The 24151-nt window shown below is 72.2% G+C and overlaps 4 protein-coding genes across 4 annotated transcripts; 2 read left to right on the top strand and 2 right to left on the bottom strand.

Moving 5' to 3' along the window:
* Positions 1-2248: 2248 nt before the first annotated feature.
* Positions 2249-6423, top strand: SOHLH1 (spermatogenesis and oogenesis specific basic helix-loop-helix 1). Its single transcript, XM_045573846.1, has 8 exons — positions 2249-2313; positions 2685-2951; positions 3325-3472; positions 3765-3859; positions 3948-4074; positions 5167-5411; positions 5891-5961; positions 6206-6423. Exons 1-8 carry the CDS (start codon positions 2249-2251, stop codon positions 6418-6420), a joined length of 1233 nt encoding a protein of 410 aa, XP_045429802.1. The 3' UTR covers positions 6421-6423.
* Positions 6424-10724: 4301 nt separating this feature from the next.
* On the bottom strand, positions 10725-13147 carry LCN9 (lipocalin 9). The gene is made up of 5 exons (XM_036416972.2): positions 13009-13147; positions 11791-11864; positions 11436-11546; positions 10849-10950; positions 10725-10776 (listed from the first exon to the last, which is right to left on the bottom strand). The coding sequence occupies exons 1-5, from the start codon at positions 13116-13118 to the stop codon at positions 10751-10753; spliced, it is 423 nt and encodes a 140-aa protein (XP_036272865.1). The 5' UTR covers positions 13119-13147; the 3' UTR covers positions 10725-10750.
* GLT6D1 (glycosyltransferase 6 domain containing 1) lies at positions 13117-17780 on the top strand. Its single transcript, XM_036417010.1, has 5 exons — positions 13117-13195; positions 14508-14656; positions 15319-15398; positions 16070-16207; positions 17108-17780. The coding sequence occupies exons 1-5, from the start codon at positions 13117-13119 to the stop codon at positions 17778-17780; spliced, it is 1119 nt and encodes a 372-aa protein (XP_036272903.1).
* A 1681-nt stretch (positions 17781-19461) lies between these two features.
* On the bottom strand, positions 19462-23844 carry LOC123651465 (beta-lactoglobulin). The gene is given in 9 exon segments (XM_045573934.1): positions 19462-19764; positions 20411-20506; positions 20980-21051; positions 21054-21102; position 22135; positions 22315-22392; positions 23067-23139; positions 23142-23199; positions 23632-23844. Coding segments are annotated over 9 exon segments (747 nt in total). The 5' UTR covers positions 23767-23844; the 3' UTR covers positions 19462-19579.
* Between the last annotated feature and the right edge of the window lie 307 nt (positions 23845-24151).

Genomic DNA, 24151 nt, shown 5'->3' with positions numbered 1-24151 from the left:
CAGGGTCACGTCCACCACAGGGCCAGCACTGCCCTCTGTGCCCAGACCCTCCGCCCGTCCGTCCTTGGGCTGCGCCCCGTGCTCTGTGCCCAACCCCCACCCAGACCCACGGTAGCTTCTCAGAGGTGCCCAGTGACCCAGCACTGACCTCGGCCAAGCTGCTGGGCAGAGCTGACCCCGAGCTGGGGCGGGGCCCTGCTGGGGGGGGGGGGGGCTGGAGAGCCTTCCGGGCAGGGCCGAGGCGGGGACGCCACTCTCCGCAGCAGCGGACGGCCTCACCCGGAGAGGGAGAGCCGTCCCCTGGCAGGAGGGGTGACCACAGGGACAGCCTGCTCTCCCAGCATGCACTCCTCCCCAGGCCGTCCCCCCTGCGCCCCCACCGGCGCCAGGCGTGCTGCCTTGCAGAAGGAGCACCCCGATCTTTGACACGCTGCTGGAAACGCTCCCTCCGAGCCTGGTCCATACCAGAAGCAGCCCTGAAGGACCCCCCTCCACCTGCACGTCACACAGGGGACCCCAAGTCCGCAGGCTGAGCGCTCAGCGGCAGCCCCGGCCTCACACCAGGCGCCCGACCTCTGGCCTCAGAGCAGCCCAGCCAAGCGGGACCGGACAGGCTGCACCCAGCTGGGGTCCGGGGCGCAGGCAGGGCGGCTGGGCTCACCCTGGGGCTGGCTCCTGGCTCAGGCAGCGCCTGCCTGGGCACCCCCCCCTCCCTCTTCCTGGCCCCCAGGCCAGTAGGAAGCCCCGGCCCGCTCACCCTCTCCCCCCACGAGCAGATGGACAGGGGAAGGGAAGTCCCCAGATGAAAACCAGGGGCTGGAGACCATGACCCCGCCCTCCCCCTGACCCCCATCCCGATCAGGGCTCCTCCTGGGAAGAGATGCCCCTTCCAGGTGGGGTGCCCTCGCCCCTGCCCCTTGGGCACAGCCCTGCCCCCCCCCCACGCGGCCGTCCCCAGGCTCTGCTCGAGGCGGGGGGCGGGGAGGGGCAGGGAGGGGCGCCCCACGCACCCACCCCGCGGGCGCAGCCCAGGCCCCGCGCGCGGGCCCGCACCCCCCGCACCCCCGCACCCGGAGGCTCGGCCCCGCACCTAACATGGCCGCTCCGGCCACTCGGCCTCCGGGCGCGGAGAGACCGACGCGCGGGGCACCTGCTGGTCCCGGAGGAGCCGGGCCGGAGGGGCGCTCCCCGCGGCGGCCGCCGGGCGGGCGCTCCGGGCCCGGCCTGAACGGGGTCCGAGGGGCCTGGGGACCCGGGGACGGGGTCCCGGCGGGAGGCGGGGGCGCCGCCCGGACCGGCCCGCGGGGAGGCGCAGCGGACGTACCTGGGGGCGCCTCGGCCGTCGTCGAACACGAAGGTCCGGTTGGTGGGGCCGCCGCCGCGCGCCCCCGCCCGCGCGCCCCCGCGGCCGCCCCCCGGGCCGCGCGCCCTGCCGGGGCCCATCTGCGGCCGCGGCTGCTCGGACCCAGAGCCGAGGGAGAGCCGGCCGGAGCCACAGGCGACTCCTCCTCCGCGGCCCGAAACCCGCACTTTCTCCGCTTTGGGGCGGCAGCGCCTGGGGTCCGGCTCGGCGCCGGCCCGCGCGCGCCCCCTGCCGGCCGCGCCGGGAACCGCGGCGGCGTCGGGCGGGCTGGGCGGGGTCGGGGTCGGGGTCGGGGGTCCGGGGTCGTGTCCACCTGGCCCCGACCGGCCCTGAAGCCCCAGGGTCTCGGGGAAACAGTCTCAGACCGGCTCCCGCTGCGCCCCATCCTCCCCCTCCCTCCTGCACCTGTACCCCGCCCTCGGGTGAGACCAGTTCCTTCGGGGGCAGGGTTTGGGGGGGGGGGTCTTACCCACGTGCCAGCCGGGCGGCCTGGCTCCGGTGCACCCCCTGGGTGCCGCCCGGCGCCCTGGACCCACCATTTCTCCGCGAGGGCCCCCCGCCCCGGCTGGCCACGCCCTGAGGGCCGGGCTCGGCCTCCAAACAGCAGCATCCGCCCCCCCAAACAGCCCCACCGGCCTGGCACCGGGGCGCCTGAGGGGGCAGGGGGAGATGTCCGACCCGGAAGAGGGAGCAGGAGCCCGGCCCTGGGCTCCGCGGGGGCGCGGGCAGCGCCAGGTGCGGCGGGCACGTGGGCGGCGGGCGCGTGGGCGGCGGGCGCGTGGGCGGCGGGGCACGTGGGCGGCGGGCACGTGGGCGGCGGGGACGTGGGCGGCGGGCACGTGGGCGGGAGAGGCCGGCGGCGTGGGTGGAGGGGCAGCTGCGCTCATGGCGTCCGGAGGCCCCGAGCCCAGTGCCGGGCTCGCCCGAGGCCCCACCCCCCGGGCGTGCTGGTGAGGAGCTGGGGGTGCCCGGACTGAGGTGCCCGGACTGGGGGTGCCCGGACTGGGGGTGCGGGACTGCTCCCCGTCCCCCGGCTCTGCGTAGGCAGAGCCAACACAGCCCGGTGGGAGGGGGCGGGGAGGAACCTGTCTGGGCTCCGTGGCGTTCTCGGGGTTCTCGGTGGGGTTCTGGGGTTCGCGGCGACAGGGTTCGCGGTGGCGTTCTCGGGGTTCACGGTGCCGTTCTGGGGTTCTCGGTGGGGTTCTCGGGTTCGCGGCGACGGGGTTCACAGTGGCGTTCTGGGGTTCGCGGGTTCGCGGCGGCGTTCTCGGGGTTCTCGGTGGCGTTCTGGGGTTCGCGGCGGCGTTCTCGGGGTTCACAGTGGCGTTCTCGGGGTTCTCGGTGGGGTTCTGGGGTTCTCGGGTTCGCGGCGGCGTTCTCGGGGTTCACGGTGCCGTTCTGGGGTTCGCGGGTTCGGCGTTCTGGGGCTCGCGGAGCCCGGAGCTGTTCCCTCTCCCAGCAGCAGCTGTTCCCCGGAAGCCCGTCCCCCCCGCCAGGACCCAGGCGGGGGCTCCGGTCCAGCCCAGACCCCGGCGGGGCGTCCGGCCTGCGGGCTCCCCCGGAACGTGCTCAGCGAGCGGGAGCGCAGGTGGGGGGGGGACCAGATGGAGCACCTGGGACGGCCTGGAGTCTGCCCAGGACGGGGTGGGGCGGGGGGGGCGGGGAGCAGGCCGCAGGGCGCCCCTCTGGCCATCTCCCTGAAAGTCACACATTTCACTGAGGTCAGAGAGGAAGGGAGAGCGAGAGAGCCATTGCTGGGCCGCCTCCTGCAGGCCCTGCTCCTCCCACACCCCCAGGCGGGGAGGTGGCCCTGGGCCGGGAAGCCGGACACAGACCCTGAAGGACTGGGACTGGGGGGTCCAGCCTGTGCCCCTCGGGGCCGCTGTGAGGGGCCGGGGCTGCCCCCCTCTCTCCCGGCCAGGCTGACGGGCTCACGGGCGCCCGTGGCTTGTCCGGAACAGGAAGCGGATCTCCCTGAGCTGCAAGCGCCTGCGAGCCCTCCTGCCCCGCTTCGACGGCCGGCGCGAGGACATGGCCTCCGTCCTGGAGATGTCGGTGCAGTTCCTCCGGATGGCGGGCGCCGTGCTGCCCGGCGGGGAGCGGCCGGCGGTGCGTGTGGGGGCGCGGGGCGCTCCGGCTCCCTCCCAGCTGCACGGCCAGGGAGTCTCCCGGTGCCCGTCCCAGTCCTCACACCTCCTGTGGGCGTGGCTCCGTGGCCCCCGCCCGCCGTGGTGCCAGCCAGGAGCGAGTCCCACCGCCTCTTCCGGCTCCTCCCGCCCCTCCCGCCCCAGCTGAGGACCGGGGTCTGTGCTCAGGGGGGACCGGGACAGGACAGCCCACGTTTCCTGTGGTTTCCCCGTGGCCACGTCCGTGGTGATTTTGGTGTCTCTTTCTGTGTCAGGTCCTCGGCCCCACGGAGGAGGACTGGCACAAGTGGCAGCTGAGTCAGACCCCAGCAGAGGCTCCCGGGGCTGGGCCCGGAGCCCCCGGGACCATGTGAGTGCCCCCCCGCCTGGATGGAACCCCCGGGGCTGTGGGTGCGGGCTGTTCAGAGACCCCCCCCCCCCGTCTTTGCACCATCCAGGCTGCAGGACGCCCCGAGTGGCGTGACCACAGGTGTGACCACGGGGCTGGCCGAGGCGCTGGACAGGCCTGCAGCCCTCCCCGGTGAGTGTGCCTGGGCACAGGCGTGGTTCCAGGCCCCCCAGAAAGTGTGGGGTGTGGACTCACTGTGCCCTCTCACCCCGTGTCCGGCTCCCCGAGAACAGCCCCACTCTGCCGGCTCTGGGGTGGCTTCTCTGCTCTGTGGAGTGAGTCATGAACCCCAGGCTGTTCCCTCCCCCACACGGGCCTTTGTTCCCTGCCTGCCCGCCCCCCACAAGCCCGTGGGGTGCCCCTGAGGCCGGCGTCCCCCTCACACTGGACCCTGCCCAGCTGTCTGTCACTCTGTGGGCCGTGGCTGCCGGTGGCAGCACTTAAGCCGCCCACGTGCGTTTGCCAAGTGCCACGGGCAGCACAGCCTGAGTGTGCCCGGTGAGGGGGGGTGTGCTGGGGCCTGAGTGTGCCTGGTGAGGGGGGGTGTGCTGGGGCCTGAGTGTGCCCGGTGAGGGGGGGTGTGCTGGGGCCTGAGTGTGCCCGGTGAGGGGGTGGGGGTGCTGGGACCTGAGTGTGCCCGGTGAGGGGGGGTGTGCTGGGGCCTGAGTGTGCCCGGTGAGGGGGTGGGGGTGCTGGGACCTGAGTGTGCCCGGTGAGGGGGGGTGTGCTGGGGCCTGAGTGTGCCCGGTGAGGGGGTGGGGGTGCTGGGACCTGAGTGTGCCTGGTGAGGGGGTGTGCTGGGGCCTGAGTGTGCCCGGTGAGGGGGGGGGGGGTGCTGGGGCCTGAGTGTGCCCGGTGAGGGGGTGGGGGTGCTGGGGCCTGAGTGTGCCCGGTGAGGGGGTGGGGGTGCTGGGGCCTGAGTGTGCCCGGTGAGGGGGTGGGGGTGCTGGGGCCTGAGTGTGCCCGGCGAGGGGGTGGGGGTGCTGGTGACAGACGGGGCCACCGGGGAGCTGCAGGACCGAAACAGGACATGGGGTGCAGAGGCCGCGCTCGGGGGGCTGCTGGGAGGGTGGTGCCCTGTGGGGCGGGGGTCGCGGGCACAGGGAGGGGAGGCCGCAGTGGCACGGTGTCCCCAGTCCGAGCCCCACAGGCACCGCTTCGGGGAGCTCCCTGGTGCCGGTGCTGGGCACCTCCCTCTCCTGGTCACCTGCCTGCCTCTGCTCTACGCCCGTCGGGCAGGGCTCCACGGCGGGGGCTGAGGTCCTCAGGGGAGGGTGCTCCCGGGGGGGGGGGGGGGAGCTGTCCCACCGTCCCCTTTTCTCATAGGGACCTCCGGCCTGGCACCCTGGACCCCAGGCCCGAGTCCCTCCCCGGTCCTGAGGCCGCCCCCCGCCTGGCCTCCCTGCTCCTGGCCACCGACCTCCCCGCTGGCGAGGGAAGAGGCTCAGAGCTGCCCAGGCCTGACCGGGCCCCTGACGGAGGAGGCGACCCAGGCTGGGATGCCCGGCACCAGGTGGGCCCCGGCGGGCGTGTGCCCATGTGTGCCTGCCCGTGTACCTGCCTGTGTGCACACATGTGCCTGCCCGTGTACCTGCTCGTGTGTGCATGCCTGTGTATGCACACGTGTGCATGCCTGCGTGTGCACTGCCTGCCTGTATGTACATGCCTGTGTGTGCACCCCAAGGCCTGCCCTCAGTCCTGCTCCCCTCAGGCCTTCACTGTGAGTGCTGCCCAGGCCCAGGCTGCCCTGTGGCCTCTGACGTGTTTTGAAAGCACCCTCCCCTGACGAAGGGTCTCTGGGCTGGCAGCACAGCGGGGCGTGGGGACGCCGGGGGAGGCTCTCAGAGCCAGCGGCTCCTGTGCTGGTGCCGGGCGGGGAGGGCGCGGGCGCAGGCGCCTCTGGACCTGGGCCGCCTCGCAGGGCCACGCCTTCCCCTGAGGTCGGAGGACACGGGTTCCCTGGCCTCAGGGCGGGGTCTCCTCGCCACCCAGGTCCCTGCCCGCGTGTGGCGTGGAGGACGGGCCGTCCCTGCTGCTGAGGGCCAGTCCCGAGTGGTGGCTGGGTGAGTGGGGCGCGGGCGCCTTCCCCGATGGGGCGGCTGTGGGCTCGGCCTCCGGGCTGGGCTGGCGGGGTGACCAGGCTCCTGCAGGGCGACACCGGTCTCCGCCTGGAGCAGGGGAGGGAGCCCGCGGGAGGGCCTGTGAGAGCCTGAGTGTGCGTGAGCGTGTCTGTGCGTGTGGGGGGCCTCCTCTGCCCGCCGCCCCGCCCGCTTTGGCACGCTGACCTGCCCTGTCCCTCCTGTCCAGGGTCCCCGGAGGGCGGAGACAGCAGCGCCCCCGCTGGGGCCCCGGCCGGGAGCCCGCTGGGCAGGACGGAGCCGGGCTTCCTGGCCGGCCCTGCGCCCAGCGCCCAGGAGACCCCGGACGGCCCCCTGGAGCCGTGGGGCTGGGACGTGGGCTGCCCCAGCCTGGCCTTCCGGGACGAGGTGGACAGCATCTTCCCCGACTTCTTCGCCGGCTAGGCGGCGGACCAGCTGCTAGGCCGCTACCGGCTGTTCTCACCCCAGGGGGGGAGGGGGCTGTGGGGCTGTGAGGGGAGGAGTTATGGGGGAGGGGGCTGTGAGGGGAGGAGTTATGGGGGAGGGGGCTGTGAGGGGAGGATTATGGGGGAGGGGGCTGTGAGGGGAGGAGTTATGGGGGAGGGGGCTGTGAGGGGAGGATTATGGGGGAGGGGGCTGTGAGGGGAGGAGTTATGGGGGAGGGGGCTGTGGGGCTGTGGGGCTGTGGGAATGGGCTGAGCATTAAAGGGAGGAGTCTCTGGAGGAAGGACAGGTGTGATGTCGTGACTCGGGGGGAGGGACCGCTTCCTGCAGAGGCCTCTGATCTGGGCCGTCTGGGCCTGGGGAACCAGGCCTAGCCCAGCCCCTCCCCAGAGAGGCGGGGTGACCTTCCTCCTCCCACAGCCCCGGTCTGACCCCGTGCCCGGGCGGGGGCCGTGGTTGAACTTCACCCTCTGAGCCCAGGGCTCTGGGTTCCGTTCCCAGTCTGAGGGGTCCCCCAGGCTCCACCGGGGAGGCCCTGGGGGCTGGGCAGAGGCACCTGCTTCAGTGTTTGGCCCCGGTGTGCACACTCAGTCCCGTGGCTCCTGACGCCGGATCGGGGTGGCTGGGTTAGGTGGGGGAGGACACGCCGGGAGGGAGACGTCGGGCCCGGCTCTAGGCGGGTGCGGGCTGGCCGCCGCCCCCTCGGGTTCCTGGAGACGCTGAGCACAGCCCTGGCAGTGGCGCCCCCCCCGGAGCCCCCTCGGGAAGGGCACCGGCCGGGCGGCCAGTGTCCGGCAGCCTCCGGGCCGGAGCGCCTGGGCCGGCCTGGCAGGTCAGCCTGCCTCTCCGGCTCCTGGACAGTCGCCTCAGCTCCCTCGGCCCCGGTATGACCCCGGGCCCGGCCGTGTGGCTGTGGCTGAACCAGGAGGTGTCGGTTCCATTCCCGGTCAGGGCACAGCCTGGGTTGTGGGCTCGATCCCCTGGGTGGGGCGTGCAGGAGGCAGCCATCAGTGATTTTCATCGTGTGTGTGTCTCTCTCTCTCTCTCTCTCTCTCTCTCTCTCTCTCTCTCTCTCTCCCCCCCCCCTTCTTCTCTGAAATAAAAAATATATTAAAAAATGACCCAGTATGTGCATGCGTATGCGTGCCTATGTGTAGTTCTGTGGGTTTACACACGTGTGTTGAGTTTAGCCAGCACCTCTCCTGGGAGGGGGGATGGTGGGGGGACACTGCAGTCCCTGCCTGGGGCCCAGGGCCCCGAGCCTGCTGAGCGCCCGTGCGGTGACCCCTGCTGGCAGCCCCCCGCCCTGCGCTGCGGGCCTGGCTTCCAGGACGTGGGAGCTGGCCGCCTCTGTGGGTCAGGTGTGGGGTCAGGTGCCGGCTGTGACGTCCCTGCCCCAGGTGCCCGGCCCTGAGCTGGGATCTGCCCTCACCCAGCCCCCCAAGGCAGGAGGGGGGAGAGACGGGAAGCTGGGGTATCGGTTGCTCAGAGCCCTGAGGCCCAGGGGGGCAGAGAGGTGGGACCCCCTCCCCCCAGCTCCCCATGGAGGGGGAACCAGCCCCAGCGCAGGGGCAGGCGGAGCTCCTGTGCTGCCTCAGGCCTGCAGGGCGGGAAGGGGAGGGGGGTGTTGAGAATGTGGGGGGGGGAGTCGTGTGGCCCCTGGACCTGGGCTGCAGGGGCTGCCCTCCCCGCCGGCCGCAGGCGGTGTCAGTGGGAGCGTGGGCGGCCTGTTCCGCCATCGAGCCCGGTGAGCCGGGAGGAAGGCGGGGGGCGGGGGGGGGGGGGCGTGCTCTGTGCAGGCCGGAGCTGAGCGCAGCATGGGGTTCCGGAACAGCTTCCTCCCGCCGCCTCCGCTCCGGCCTTTGTGAACCAAAGCACAGCACAGCTCGTGGGCTGGAGCCAGCGCAGGGCGGTCAGAGCCCGCTGCTGGCAGGCCCCCTGCCCCTACCCCCGCCCCCGCCCCCGCCCCGGGCCTGGGACAGGGGCCGAGGACCAGGCACTGCCAGCCCCCCTCAGCGGACACTGTGGGCCTCGGTGACAGACAGCGTGGCAGGAGCCGACCAGCTCTCCGGCCACCGCCCCCCCCCGCCCCTGCCCCTGCCCCCCTCAGCGGACACTGGTGGGCCTTGGTGACAGACAGCGCGGCGGGAGCCGACCAGCTCTCCGGCCACCGCCCCCCCTCCCGGCCCCTGTCCCCCTCAGCGGACACTGTGGGCCTCGGTGACAGACAGCGTGGCAGGAGCCGACCAGCTCTCTGGCCACCGCCCCCCCTCCCGGCCCTGATGGCGCCACAAGCACCACGTGTGCCGGAGGCCCTGGTGCTGCTCAGCCCCCCCCCCCAGCCTCTGGCCACGGAGGTCCTCCCTGGGCCAGCACACCCACGGGCGCCACCAGCCCTGCCCCGGGGGCCCGGCCCCAGCCAGGCCTCCTGGGGAGAAGGAAATGTGTCCGCGGGTGCTCATGCCTGACCCCGGTCCAGACAGACCCACAGGCCCGCCTCCGCCTCTGGGAGGAAGCCAGCCCCTGCATGGACGCCTCTGCCCTCCTGTCTGCCTTCCTGTCTGCCCTCCTGCCCCCCTACCCCCTTGCCCTCTTGCCTTCCTGCTCTCCTGTCCCCGTCTGCCCTCCTGTCTGTCCTCCTGCCCTCCTGTCTGCCCCCCTGCCCTCCTGCCCCCCTGTCCTCCTGCCCTCCTGCCCCCCGTCCTCCTGCCCTCCTGCCCCCCTGTCCTCCTGCCCTCCTGTCTGCCCCCCGCCCTCCTGCCCTCCTGTCCTCCTGTTCTCCTGTCTGCCCCCCTGCCCCCCTGGTCTCCTGCCCTCCTGTCTGCCCCCTGACCCCTGCCCCCCTGTCCTCCTGTCTGTCCTCCTGCCTGCCCCCGTCTGCCCTCCTGCCCCCGTCCTCCTACCCTCCTATCCCCCTGTCTGTCCCCCTGCCTGTCCTCCTGCCCCCCTGCCCCCCTGCCCCCCTGCCCCCCCGTCCTCCTATTTGTCCTCTGCCTGCCCCCTGCCCCCTGCCCTCCTGCCCCCCTGTCCTCCTGCCCTCCTGTCCTCCTGTTCTCCTGTCTGCCCCCCTGCCCCCCTGGTCTCCTGCCCTCCTGTCTGCCCCCCTGCCCTCCTGCCCTCCTGCCCTCCTGCCTCCCTGTCCTCCTGTCTGTCCTCCTGCCTGTCCCCGTCTGCCCCCCTGCCCCCCTGCCCTCCTGCCCCCCTGTCCTCCTGGCCCCCGTCCTCCTGCCCTCCTATCCTCCCGTCTGTCCCCCTGCCTGTCCTCCTACCACCCTGCCCCCCTGCCCTCCTGCCCTCGGGGCTGAGCATGTCCCTGTCCTGGGGTTTCTGGGTGGAGCGTGCGTGGAGGGTGGGGTCCCTGTCCCCGGGAGGGGGAGGGGAGGGCGGCTGGGGGAGCACAGGGCCAGGAGTGGGGGCACTGATGTGGGAGGGCGGGGCCGAGCTGTGTCTGGGGCGGGAGGAGGCTGGGCCTGCCGGGGAAGTGTCTGTCAGGCTGGGATCTGAGGAGGGAACCACACACACTTTTGTTTTTTAAAATATTTTTATTGATCTCAGAGAGGAAGGGGAAGGGAGAGAGGGAGAGAGGACCATCCATGATGAGAGAGAATCATGGACCGGCTGCCTCCTGCACGCCCCACCCTGGGGATCGAGCCCAAAGCCCGGGCCAGTGCCCTGACCGGGAATCGAACCCTGACCTCCTGGCGCACTGGGCGATGCTCAGCTGCTGAGCCCGCTGGCTGGTGACCCCTTCATTCTGAGGTGAATGGGGGTTCACAGGAGGTTTGAGGACGGACACAGACCCAGGCCCCTGATCCGCCCGCCTCGGTGTCTGTGAGGTGCCCCGGGGTCTGTCCAAACCCCGACCTCGGGCGCAGGGGGGGTGCGTATTGGGAGAAGGGTCTTTGCAGATGGACTAAGGGACAGATCGTGAGGTGAGATCGCCAGGCTGTCCAGTCCTACATCCGGGAACAGGTGGCCTAAAGGGGCGGGGGAGAGAGACAGAGGGAAGGCGTGTCCCGAGGCAGAGCAAGGAGAGGGAGCCGGGGCAGCTGGGAGGGCGGGAGGGACCCCAGAGACCGGGAGGGAGTGGGGCCGGGTGGCCTCGATGTCAGGTTCTGGAGCCCCGGCTGCGGAGAACACACCATGGCTGTCAGTCACCCCACGAGAGGGCAGGGATGGGGGGGCTTAGCCCTGCCTCCCCCAGGAGGCCAGCAGGGGGTGGGGGCTGGGCTAGGGGTGCTCCCCCACCCCGGTTCCTCCCTCGTGCTGCTGCCCGCGCCCCACACGCACCCGACACCCACAGTCTCCTCTACTGCCGGTCCAGGACACACGGGTCTGGGGACAGAGCGGCTCTCAGACGGGATTCGGGGGGGGCCCCAGCCCCGCTCCCGGCCGGCGGCCTCCTACCCTGGGTGCTCAGGCTGAGGATGTGCTGGGGGCCCAGCCCGTGCTTCCTGCAGAGACTCTCAAACCTGTGCAGGAAGCTGTGGGGCAGCTCGGGGATCCGGCCTGCGGACAGACGGACAGACAGGCAGATGGACAGACAGCAGGCTGGTGCCTCCCAGTCCCTGGGACCAGGTTGGGGAGGGTCTCGGGGCCTGGGCAGCAGGGGGCTGAGGGGCAACACTGCTGGGTGGGGCACCTCCCCCTGCAATGGGACCTGACTGATGGGGCCTAGGGCTGGGCAGGGTGGGGCCTGGATATGGGGGCCCCACGGGGTGGGGCCTGGGTTTGGGGGCCGGGCGGGGGGGAGCCTGGGCCTGGGGGCCGGGCGGGGGAGCCTGAGGGGCCGGGCAGGGGGGGCCTGGGGGCCGGGCGGTGGGGCTGGGGGCCGGGCGGGGGGCCTGGGCCTGGGGCCGGGCGGGGGGCCTGGGGGCCGGGCGGGGGGGCCTGGGGGCCGGGCGGGGGGGCTGGGGGCCGGGCGGGGGCCTAGGCCTGGGGGCCGGGCGGGGGCCGTCCTCGGGGACGGCCGGAGCGCCCGGAGCCGCACGCACCATACAGCGCCATCACGCGGGTCTGGGTGCGGTTCCGGACGCTGTGCAGGTGGAAGGCGGCGTAGAGGTTGTAGTCGGTCTCCGTCAGCACCACCCTGTTGTCCCCCATGTCTGCGCGGAGACGGGCTCAGCGGGGCCGTGCGCCCGGGGAGGGTGGGGGTGGGGAGTGGGGGTGGGGGAGGCGGCCGGGGGGGCCCTAGCCGTGGGGGCAGATGAGCACACGGTACCCCCTCCCTGGGGCTCAGCCATGGCCGTCCCAGCGGGTCCTGGGCCGGGGCCCCATCACTGGGCTCCGCCATCGGGGTCCCCTAGAGCCCGGGGTCAGAGGTCACGGGAATGCTGAGGTCCCACTTACGGGCCAGGGTGCACTCCCCGCTCCTCTCCGTCTTCTCGCAGACGAGGGCCACCTCCACGCAGTCCCCGAGCAGCCTGCACACGGCCTGGGTGAGCCCCGCCCCTGTGCCCCCCCCCCCCGTCCCCATCGCCCCCCCCGCCCCTCTGCCCCCCCCCGTCCCCATCGCCCCCCGCCCCCCCCGCCCCTCTGCCCCCCCGTCCCCATCGCCCCCGCCCCCCCACCCCTCTGCCCCCCCCCCCCGTCCCCATCGCCCCCGCCCCCCCGCCCTGCACCCACAGGACAAGGGGTGCAGAGGGCTGGGGGGCACCGGCCAGGCTGGGGGGCCACGCACATGAAGTGGAAGCAGCAGCGCAGGCTGCCCCCATCCATTGCCCCCGTCCACCCCCCGTCCGCCCCGTCCGCCCCCATCCGCCCCCCGTCCGCCCCCGTCCACCCCCGTCCGCCCCCCGTCCACCCCCGTCCGCCCCCCGTCCACCCCCATCCGCCCCCCGTCCGCCCCCCGTCCGCCCCCGTCCACCCCCGTCCGCCCCCGTCCGCCCCCCGTCCGCCCCCGTCCGCCCCCCGTCCGCCCCCCGTCCACCCCACAGGACGGGGCTGGCCATGGGGGGCGGGGGCTCCGGGGGGCGGGGGCCTTGGGGAGGGGGTGCAGGGATCTCGGGGGTACGGAGGGCTGGGGGGGTGCAGGGGGGGTGCAGGGGGCTGCGGGGGGGCGGGGGGCTCCAGGGGGGCTCAGTGGGGTGGGGGCTCCAGGGGGCGGGGGGCTCCGGGGGGGGCTCAGTGGGGTGGGGGCTCCGGGGTGCGGGGGGCTGCGGGGGGCTCAGTGGGGTGGGGGCTGCGGGGGGGCGGGGGGTTCCGGGGGGCGGGGGGCTCGAGGGGGGACTCCGGGGGGGGCTCAGTGGGGTGGGGGCTCCGGGGGGCGGGGGGCTGCGGGGGGCTCAGTGGGGTGGGGGCTGCGAGGGGGCGGGGGGTTCCGGGGTGCGGGGGGCTGCGGGGGCTCAGTGGGGTGGGGGCTCCGGGGTGCGGGGGGCTCCGGGGGGGCTCAGTGGGGTGGGGGCTCCGGGGGGGCTCAGTGGGGTGGGGGCTCCGGGGGGGCGGGGGGCTCCGGGGGGGCTCAGTGGGGTGGGGGCTCCGGGGGGGCGGGGGGCTCCGGGGGGGGCTCAGTGGGGTGGGGGCTCCGGGGGGCGGGGGGCTCCGGGGGGGCTTGAGGGGGGCACGCACATGAAGTGGAAGAAGAAGCGCAGGCTGCCGCCGGCCGCGCCCTCGATCTTCTGGATGAAGACCCGCAGGTCCCCGCCCTCCCGGATGCGCCGCACGTCGCTCGCGGCCATGGCGATGGAGTACCAGTCGCCCCACACCTGGGAGACGCCGGGCCTGCAGGGCGGCTCCCTCCGGCCAGGCCCCACGGGTGCCGGCAGGGCCCCCAGCCCCCCAGGGCCCCCAGCCCCCCAGGGACCCCCTACCCCCAGGGACCCCCTACCCCCAGGGACCCCCTACCCTCAGGGACCCCCTACCCCCAGGGACCCCCTACCCCCAGGGACCCCCTACCCTCAGGGACCCCCCAGCCCCCCAGGGCCCCCCAGCCCCCAGGGACCCCCAAGCCCCAGGGACCCCCTAGCCCCCCAGGGACTGCCTAGCCCCCTAGGGGCCCCCAGTCCCCCAGGGACCCCCTAGTCCCCCAAGGACCCCCCAGCCCCCCAGGGACCGCCTAGACCCCAGGGACGGCCAACCCCCAGGGGCCGCCCGGGGAGGGGAGGCGAGGCGAAGGGGCCCCTCGGGAGCGGCGCCCGGAGCAGGTGGGGCGCCGGCTGAGGGGACGGCGCCGGCCCACCTTGGCCAGGTCATAGTTCCCGCGAACCACGGACTGCAGGTTGAGCTCCTGGGCGGAGGCCGGGCCTGGCCCCAGGCCCAGCGGCGGCAGCAGCAGCAGCAGCAGTGCCATCCCTCGGCGGGCCCTGGCCCCATCCCTCCCCTTTATACCCGGTCCCTGCCGCCCGCTGCCCTCCCCCCGACACAGCCCTTTCCTCCCCCACCCCCGTCCTCCTCACCGGGGAACACAGCCAAGGCCTGCGGCCGCCGCCCCCACGCCCGCCGCGCAGCTGGCACCGGGCCCCTCGGAACCTGCCGGACAGGGCGTCCGTCCGGTCAGCAGCCGCAGAGGGCAGAGGGACCGACGGGCAGGTGGCAGCCAGACGCCCCTCCCCCCGCCCCCCCCCCACCCCTGCCTCCCCGGCCCCCTCCGCCTGCCTGGCCCGGCCGTGCCATCGGAGAGCGTCCTGGGGCCCGTGCAGCCTCGTGTGGAAACGAGCAGAGGCGGCCGGCCAGAACGGCTCCGTGGTTGACGTCCATCTAGGAGCCAGGAGGTCAGGGTTCAGTTCCCGGTCAGGGCACAGGCCCGGGCTGGGGGCTCCGTCCCCAGTGGGGGGCGTGCAGGAGGCAGCGCATCCATGGTTCTCTCTCCTCACGGATGTTTCCCTCTCTCCCTCTCCCTCACTGAGATCAATAAACATATATATATATATATATTAAAGTTTTTAAAAGGAGAGAGAGGGGGCCCTGGGGAGCTGGCATGGTCAGAGGATGCAGCTGGAGGCCCTGGCCGGCCCGCACCGATGTCCACACCCCGCCCGCTGTGCCCGCGTGGACACCCACACGCAGTCCCTCCTGGAAGGTCGGGGGCCAGGGGAGCAGCAGGTTTACACCTTCAGCTCCTCAACCAGATCGGCCGTCGCCCGGCAACCAGCGGAGCATTGTGACCTCGGTGCTCCGGGTCATCAAAGGGGCTGCTGACCTCACGCCCGGGAGGGGCGGGGGGGCCCGGTGCCCGAGCTCGGAGCGTCCTCCTGGGCGTCTCCTCCCCTCGACCACGGTGAGGGCACCCTCGGGGGAGACACGCTGAGGAGGGACCCGGCCTACCCCCTCAAACCCCCCCTTGGCACTTCTTCAACTGCAGGGTGAGGGGTGTGAGCATCGGGGCGGCTGGGGCAGCCAGGTGGGCCGGGTCCAAGGGAAACCCCCCAGCCACTGTGGCAGCGTCCAGCTTCCTGTGGCCGCATCACCAGAGGGGAAGGAGCAGGTGGATTCACTTGGGAGCCACTGACCCGCTCCTGCGAGGAGCGTCTGCCCCCGGTGGTCAGTGCGTGTCATAGCAACCGGTGGTTCTGATTCCGTCAATTTGCATACTAGCCTTTGATTACATAGAACATTGATTGGTTGATTTCGGAGAGAAAGGGAGAGAGAAACATCCGTTATGAGAGAGAATCATGGATCGGCTGCCTCCTGCACGCCCCCCACTGGGGATCGAGCCCACAGCCCGGGCCTGTGCCCTGGCCTCCTGGTTCAACGCTAAACCCCGGAGCCACACTGCAGGCCCCGGCACGTGTCCTCTGCGGGGAGCTGGGCGGTGTGAGCAGCCGGGGTGGTGGGCTCAGGCCCCAACGGAGGCTGCAGGTCGCGTCTACCCCGGGCCTGGGCGTCTGAGTGGTCAGGTCGGGGACCCTGTGACTCCGCCCCCTCCGCTCCGCTCCCCAGATGAGAAGGGGCTCCAAGAGGAAGCTTCTGCTGCTGGTCTCTCTGGCCCTCTCGCTGCTGTGGGCAGGCCGCCACCTCAGGTAACGGGACGCCTGCAGGGGGCGCGGCCTGGCGACATGGGACGGCTGCCGCTGAGGTCCCTGCAGCGGGAGGGCATCGAGGCTCCGGCCGAGGCAGGGCCAGGGCTGCGAGCTCAGGGGGCCCAGTGGCTGTGGTTTTGTGCGGAGCCGGCTGACCACAGAAGCTCGGGCCGGAGTTGGGAGCAGCTGGGCGGGTGGGGACGCGATGTGGGCTGAGAGCCGGGCCTCACAGCACGGGTCCCTGACTGGGCAAGCGTTTGCCGACGGCGCGATGCCAGCTAACTGCCTCCCTCTGCCAGGCCCCAGCGGGCGGAGCTCCAGCTCTCAGACTGGTTCGACCCCAGGTGGGCACGGGCGTCTGGCACCTGCCCCAGGGGGGGGCGGGCGGTGTGGTGAGGGTGGGGGGGGTGGGAGTGGCAGAGGCTCGGACCGGCCCCACCCCAGGTGCACACACCAACTCCGGGCAGCCCCTTGACCCACCGTGCCTCAGTTTCCCCACGTGCCGAGCGGGGAGGCGGCGGTGCCCAGGGCAGCAGGCAGGAAGGTCGGACAGGTGGCTCCACGCCCTCCGCTGGGCACCGGCAGGCGCCGGGAGGCGGGCATCAGCTCTCCACCGCAGCCTCCGGTCCTTGCTGGCCTGCCCGCTGCAGCCGCCCCTCCCCTGCCCGCAGGAAGCGGCCGGACGTGGTGACCACCACGGACTGGCTGGCCCCGGTCATCTGGGAGGGCACCTTCGACCGGCGGGCGCTTTACCGGCACTACCGGCGGCAGAACCTCACGGTGGGCCTGGTGGTCTTCGCTGTCGGCAGGTAGGTCGCGCCTCTGCCCTTCGCCCTCTGCCCTCTGTCCTCTGCCCTTCGCCCTCTGCCCTCTGCCCTCTGCCCTCTGCCCTCTACCCTTCGCCCTCTGCCCTCTGCCCTTCGCCCTCTGCCCTCTGCCCCGTCCCGAGCTTGGATGGACACCCCCAGGCCTTCTGCCTTCGACGCACTGCTGGCCGTCCGGCACCCGGGCTCCGGGCCGCCATCGCCCGTCCCGGCCGCATGCCTGCCTTCCCATGACCCCTCACCCAGGTTCTTCCCGTCCATCTGTGTTCGTTTTATTTATTTTAGAAAATACATTTTTATTGATCTCAGAGAGGAAGGGAGAGGGAGAGAGAGAGAGTCATGGATCAACTGCCTCCTACACGCTCCCCACTGGGGATCAACCCACAACTGAGGCCTGTGCCCTGGCCGGGACTCGAACCCTGACCTCCTGGTTCACAGGTCAACTCTCAACCACTGAGCCACGCTGGCTGGACGCCATTGATTTTTAGAGAGAATGGAAGGGAGGGAGAGAGCGGAGAGAGAGACAAACATTGCTGTGAGAGCGTCTGGTTGTCTCCTGCACGTGTCCCGACGGATGCCAGCGATCAAACCTGCAACCCGGGTGCACGCCCCTGAGCAGAAATCGAACCCGAGGCCCTTTCGTGCCCACAGGGCCGACACTCTAACCACTGAGCCCCCTGCCCAGGGCTGCGTCATGACCTTTGCACTGACACCCATTCAGCACTAGTGTCTCTCCAGCTGTTGTCCCCGATGTCTGACGGCCTTTCTGGCCCAGCCCTCGGCTCTCAGACGCTGTCCCCGCCCAGCCCCACCCCACCCCGTCCCCCCCTCGCCCCCCCTGTCCCCCCCACGCCCCCGTCCCTCCCACCGGCGCCCCGATTGCAGGGCCGCCCACCGGTACCTGGAGCCCTTCCTGCGGTCGGCGGACAAGCACTTCCTGCCGGGCTTCCGCGTGGTCACCTACGTGCTGGCGGAGAGCTGGCTCCGGCCGCCGGCGCTGCCCGCCCGGCCGCTGCGCGCGGTGCGGGTGCTGGCCGTGCGGCCGGACCGCGGGCCCCCGGGCCGCAGCCTGTGGCGGCTGCAGAGCCTGGGCGCGGCCCTCAGCGCCGTGCAGGCCGAGGCCGACTTCGTGTTCAGCATGAGCGTGGACCGCGTGTTCCGGGCGGACGTGGGCGCCGAGGTGCTGGGCGCGGCCGTGGCCCAGCTGCACGCCTGGTGGTTCTTCCGGGACCGGCGCCACTTCCCCTACGAGCGGCGGCCGCGCTCCGCGGCCTGCATCCCCGCCGGCCAGGGCGACTTCTTCTACGACGGCGCGGTGCTGGGCGGCGCGCCCGCCCGCCTGCTGGCCCTGCTGCGGGCCTGCCTGGCCGGCGCGTGGCAGGACGCCCTGCACGGCCTCCACTCCACCTTCGAGAGCCACCTGAACAAGTACTTCTTCCTGCACAAGCCCAGCACCCTGCTGTCGCCCGAGTACAACTGGGATGCCAGCTTCCACCCACCGCTGCAGGTGCGGCTGGTGCGGGTGCTGCAGCTGGGCCGGCGCGACCCTGACCCCTGACCCCACCCCACCCTACCCCGTGTCCCCACCCGGCTTCGCTCGGCCAGCAGCCGGGCCCCAGCACACACACCGCTGGCCGCTTGGCCTGGATGGAGACCAGACCCCCAGGTGGGCCACCCCCAGTGAAGACTGAGCAGCGGGTTGGATGTTCAAGGTGCTGCGATGTTCTGTATGGGGCAGGTGGCCCGCAGACATTTTGGAGGCAGAAAATAAACATTTTTTCACGGAGAAAGACCGTGGTGTCCGCACAGAGGGGAACGGTGAGGTGTGAAGGGGGGTGACCCCCCAAGGGCCATGCCCGGGGCCCGGGGCCCAGGGCTCTCCGTCCGCCCAGGGCTGTTTGCCGTGACCCTCCGTGTGCCTGTGACCAGACAGGCGACGTCCTGCCAACGCGTCCTTCCCGATCGATCCCGGTTTCTTTTTTTTTTAAAGCTGTAGGCATTTTGTTTGTTTATGTTTGCTTGTAAATCCTCACCCGAGGATTTATTATGTTTTCCATTGAGTTTTAGGGAGAGTGGAAGGGAGGGAGGAGGGAGAGAGAGACATTGATGTGAGAGAAACACGTCGACTGGTTGCCTCCTGCAGGCACCCCATCAGGGAGGGGCCGGGATGGAGCCTGGGACGGAGGTTCGAGCAGAAACGAACCCGGCACCCTTCAGTCCGAGGGCCGACACGCTACGCAGGGAGCAGACCGCGAGGGAGGAGGGGCGTGCAGAAGGCAATGCTTTTATTGATTTTCAGAGAGGAAGGGAGAGAGAAAGAGAAACAGCAATGATGAGAGAGAATCATTGATCAGCTGCCTCCTGCGCACCCCACACTGGGGATGGAGCCTGCACCTGGGCCTGTGTCCTGACCGGGAATCGAACCCTGACCTCCTGGTTCCCAGGTCGACGTTCAACAGGCCACGTACAGAGGTGACCGTGGTAAAACGTGGCCACGAGGGTGGCCCTGGTCCAGTAGGAAGGGTGACCTCATAAGAGAGGGGATGGGGCCCTGACCGGTGTGGCTCAGTGGATAGAGCGTCGGCCTGCAGACTGAAGGGTCCCAGGTTCGAATCCGGTCAAGGGCATGTGCCTTGGTTGAGGACACATCCCCAGTAGAGGGTGTGCAGGAGGCAGCTGATGGATGTTCCTAACTCTCTATCCCTCTCCCTTTCTCTCTGTAAAAAACCAATAAAATATATATATTCAAAAAAGAGAGGGGGGGGGGGGGAATGGGAGCACAGCCAGGCAGAGAGGGCCCTTGAGGACACGGGGAGGCGACAGCCACACGCCTGGGATACGTGTCCGTGTCTTTGGCTCGTGGGTCCTGGCTCCGCAGGGGCCATGGTGCCGCTCGCAGCCCCCGTGTGCAGGGAACCGTCGCTGGGCGGGAGCAGACCGGTCCTGTCTCCGGCATCTCCAGACGCGAGGACGGAGGCTGGAGGCGGCCGGTTCCTAAGAGACGGCCCAGCTGGTGGTGACTCACGCTCGGCCAGGCAGCAGTGGGCACTCACCTGCAGACCCCGCCCTCCGGGGCCCCTGATGCTCAGAAAGGGGGTGTCCTGGCTCACCAGACCGCGTGCAGGTTCCGGGGCCTGAGTTCCTCCCTCGTTCACGCCCCTCGGGCCCGGGGGGACTGCCCGGAGCAGACCCCGAGGAGGCCGGTCGGAGGGCTGCCAGCTGGGCCACGGACAGTCAGCTTCTCGGCGAAGGCCCATGGCTCTGTCCGCTGCACGGTAACGCTACGCCCAGGCCCCGGCCCCCTCGCCACCTGGAGTGACCTCCCGCCAGGCCAGGATGCCAGGGGCGGTGGGCGCCTCAGCCACTGGCTGCAGGACCTGGTGACCCAAAGCCAAGGAGACCCCATTCGGGGACGGAGAGGGTGGGGCGGGCGCAGACAAGAGCCTCAGGCAGCACAGGGTGCACAGGACCCTGGGAACGGGAGAAGGTGCCGGAAGACTGACGGGAGGGCCGGACCTGGGCTGCAGGCGGAGGACACGGGGCTGCTGAGGGAAACAGGTGGACATTAGGAGGGTTGGCCAAGGACATGCACCTTCTCCACTACAACCTTCACCACCACTGTGAGCTCTACTGCCAAACCCTAAGTCTAATCCTAATGATAAGAAGCTTAACCTTAACCATGGGCCACGTCCTAAACTTAACCCAAATCCTAAACATAACCCTAGCCATAACCTAACCCTAACTCTAACCCTAACCCTAACCCTAACCCATAACCTAACCCTAACCGTAGCCCTACCCCTAGCCCTAACCCTAACCCTAGCCCTAGCCCTAGCCCTAGCCCTAACCCTAACCCTAACCCTAACCCTAACCCTAACCTAACCCTAACCGTAGCCCTAACCCTAACCCTAACCCTAACCCTAGCCCTAACCCTAGCCCTAGCCCTAACCCTAGCCCTAACCCTAACCCTAGCCCTAACCCTAACCCTAACCCTAACCCTAGCCCTAGCCCTAACCCTAGCCCTAACCCTAACCCTAGCCCTAACCCTAACCCTAACCCTAACCCTAACCCTAACCCTAACCCTAGCCCTAGCCCTAACCCTAACCCTAACCCTAACCCTAGCCCTAACCCTAACCCTAACCCTAACCCTAGCCCCGCCCGGTGGCCTGGGTGCAGTGGGGTAGTGCTCACCCTCCAGGTTGAAGACGGGGGCCTCCTGCAGCTGGAACTGCCTCACGTACCCCAGGAACCTGCGCAGCAACTGGGGGTCCCCGGGCAGGCGTCTGGCTGCAGCAGGGGGGCGGGTGGTGAGGGCCCAGACCAGAAGCTGTGGGGTCAGACTCGTCCCTCCCCCCGGCTCCTGGCCAGGCCGAAGCTGATGCCCGCTGGCCAGGATGGCGCCCTCGGCCCCCTCGGCCCCCTCGGCCCTGCTCCAGGGGCAGGGGGGCTCCCGCTCCTGGGAGCCAGGATCTACCCCTGAGGCGAAGCCAGCCAGAGGGTCCCCAGGGCACACGGGGCTCCCCGTGACCCGGCGCCCCCACCCGCTGACCCTCCGCCGTCCACGCCCCAGGTCGGCGTGCCCCTCCCCCGGAGGCTCCCGCCGGCCCACGGAGACGCCAGCTGGGACACGCCCAGGGGCGCCCGGAGCGGGTGCTGTGAGGGCGCCGTGCTGAGCGGCCGCTGACCCCGCACCGGGCAGCAGGCTCCGAGCCCGGGTCTGGGGAGATGGGGGTGCCCAGCGTCGGGGAGACACTGACTACCCAGCAGCGCCCACAGGCTGGTGACCTCGCCCGCGCCCCCCGGGCCGCCCTCCTCCACGCGGACGCAGAGCGGAGGCTGCGGAGGTCGGAGCGGACGAAGCGGACGCGCACGCGGGCTCCTCCCTGGACCGCGGGGACAGAGCCCGCGTGACCGGGGCCTGACGGGCCCTGACCCCACCCGCACCCGGCCGTCCACCCTGCGTCCACCCCGACCCCAACCGTCCACCCCGCGCCCGGCCGTCCACCCCGGCGGTCCACCCCGACCCCGACCGTCCACCCCGCGCCCGGCCGTCCACCCCGGCCGTCCACCCCGACCCCGACCGTCCACCCCGCGCCCGGCCGTCCACCCTGCGTCCACCCCGACCCCAACCGTCCACCCTGCGTCCACCCCGGCCCCGACCGTCCACCCCGCGCCCGGCCGTCCACCCCGCGTCCACCCCGACCCCGACCGTCCACCCCGCGCCCGGCCGTCCACCCCGGCCGTCCACCCCGACCCCGGCCGTCCACCCCGGCAGTCCACCCCGACCCCGCCCGTCCACCCCGCGCCCGGCCGTCCACCCCGGCCGTCCACCCCGCGCCCGGCCGTCCACCCCGGCCGTCCACCCCGACCCCGACCGTCCACCCCGCGCCCGGCCGTCCACCCCGGCGGTCCACCCCGACCCCGGCCGTCCACCCCGGCAGTCCACCCCGACCCCGGCCGTCCACCCCGCGCCCGGCCATCCACCCTGCGTCCACCCCGACCCCAACCGTCCACCCTGCGTCCACCCCGACCCCGACCGTCCACCCCGCGCCCGGCCGTCCACCCCGCGTCCACCCCGCGCCCGGCCGTCCACCCCGACCCCGACCGTCCACCCCGCGCCCGGCCGTCCACCCCGGCAGTCCACCCCGACCCGGCCGTCCACCCCGGCAGTCCACCCCGCCCCCGGCCGTCCACCCCGCGCCCGGCCATCCACCCTGCGTCCACCCCGCGCCCGGCCGTCCACCCCGACCCCAACTATCCACCCCGCGTCTACCCCGACCCCGACCGTCCACCCTGCGTCCACCCCGACACCAGCCATCCACCCCGTGCCCGGCCGTCCACCCCGACCCCCGACCGTCCACCCTGACCGTCCACCCTGCATCCACCCTGACACCGGCCATCCACCCCACGTCCACCCTGCCCCTGGACCGTCCACCCCGCGTCCACCCCGCGCCCGACCGTCTACCCCGCAGCCAGACCAGCCCGCGGGCCGCCGTGGACACAGGCAGGACGAGGGACGCCCTCTGGCCCAGCTGCGCCCCCACCGCCAGGCTGGGCATGGGGTCCCTCCCCCCGCGGGCCGGCCGGCCGGGGACTCACCGGCGCCCTGGTACTGGCCCGGGAGCCCCGTCGGGTGGACGGTGACGCGGACGCCTCTGCACAGCCGCTGCCCGCTGGGGAGGGAGGGGCTGGGGGCTGCCGTCCCTTCCCTTCCCGTCCGGGTCCCAGTCCCCGCGCTGCCCGCTGGGGAGGGAGGGGCTGGGGGCTGCCGTCCCTTCCCTTCCCGTCCGGGTCCCAGTCCCCGCGCTGCCCGCTGGGGAGGGAGGGGCTGGGGGCTGCCCTGAGCACAGGGCTCCTGGCTGGGAGGGCCGGCCCCCGGGGGGTGCGGGGCCGTCTGTCTGTCTGTCCGGGGGACCTGGGTCTCGGGAGGGGATCCAGGACTGCGTCCTCATCACGGGCTCCATGCACAGAGCGAACCGTAGGCCCCGCCCAAGTCCCCCTCTCCCCCACCCCACCCCTCCCGGGTCTACTGCTTCCAGGGGCGGGCGGGCAGGCGAGCGGGCGCACAGACTGCGGCTCCCGTGGCCACACCGTCTCAGACGCCACGGGCGCAGCTGCTGTGTGGCAGAGTCTGCACGCTTGTCCGGTGACACCAGCTCCTCCCGCCGGGACCCACCCAGCTGACGGGCAGGACGGGCTGAGCCGTGAGACCGGCCGGCGAGGTCCCTCCTGCCTGCCCGCCCTGCAGAGCCGAAAGGACCTGAGCGGCTCCAGCCCCGGCTGAGCCGATGCCGACGTCTTGGGGGGCCCGAGCACCCCACCCTCAGGTCCTGAGGAGCCACCTTACGTCCAGAACAAGAGGAACTCCAGGTCCGGGCCCCGCGTCGCGATGGAGTGGAGTGCCAGCCGCAGGGGGTCGTGGGGGAGACCAGGCGTGCCCGGCTGGAGGCCAGCCGGAGGGTCAGCCAGCGCCCGGCCACCTGTGGGTGCAGGTGCAGGGTGGGGGAGGGTCCCGCAGCCTCCGGGGGGGAGCAGGGGTCTGGTCAGCCTCCCCACCCCTCCCTCACTGCCCCTTTTTCCCCCTCCTGTGCTCGGCCCACCCACCGCCCTGCTGGGTCCTGTGCCCTGGCCGGTGTGGGAGGGGGTCTCCCGGGACCGGCCGCCACGTCTGAAACTGCTCCCTGCCGGCCCTGCCCGCACCGTCCACGCCCAGTGATGGGCGATGGCAGGGGGCTCGCAGGGCAGCGTCCCCCCAGCCAGGGGGCAGCTGCCCAAGGAGCACCCCGGGGCGGTGCCAGGGCCCGACGTGCCCGCCGCCTCGCCCGCCGCCTCAGTAGCACCCAGCCTGCTCCTGCCCGCCTGCCCCCGGCGAGGCCCCGAGACGCTGGCACCCACGTCCTGGCCACGATTACCTTCTGGGCGTCAAAGCCGGGCTGCACGGGCACCTCCTCCAGGGTCCTCTGGGTGCCGGCCAGGCCCAGGCCGAGGGCCAGGACCACGGGGGCCCAGAGGGCGGGGCGGCCGGGCGGCCGGGGCCCCGTCTCCATGTCTGACCTCAGCTGCCGCCCTCCCGCCAGACGCCTGCCTGTCCCGGAGTCTCTGCCGAGGAGGCCCCGCCCGCCCGTGAAGGGTGTGCCGGTATCGCCGGGCGAGGGCCGTCCGGGCGGTTTGGGCACGGGGCACGTGCAAGGAGCCGTGGGGGCGGGAGGAAGGCACCAGGCGTGTCTGCTGGGCGCGCCGGCTGCTTCCTCCCCTGCTCCTCCCGGCAGCACCCTCCCTGCCCGAGCGGCCAGCACCCTCCAGCTCCCTCCCTGCCAGAGCGGCCAGCACCCTCCAGCACCCTCTCTGCCCGAGCAGCCAGCACCCTCCAGCACCCTCTCTGCCCGAGCAGCCAGCACCCTGCGCTCCTGCTCGCCCACTAGTGAGTTACGG

This window comes from Pipistrellus kuhlii, unplaced genomic scaffold (assembly GCF_014108245.1).
Source record: "Pipistrellus kuhlii isolate mPipKuh1 unplaced genomic scaffold, mPipKuh1.p scaffold_m20_p_57, whole genome shotgun sequence".
Taxonomy (NCBI): Eukaryota; Metazoa; Chordata; class Mammalia; order Chiroptera; family Vespertilionidae; genus Pipistrellus; species Pipistrellus kuhlii.
The sequence above is the reverse complement of the archived record's forward strand: the minus strand, read 5'-3'. Positions and strand labels throughout refer to the sequence as shown.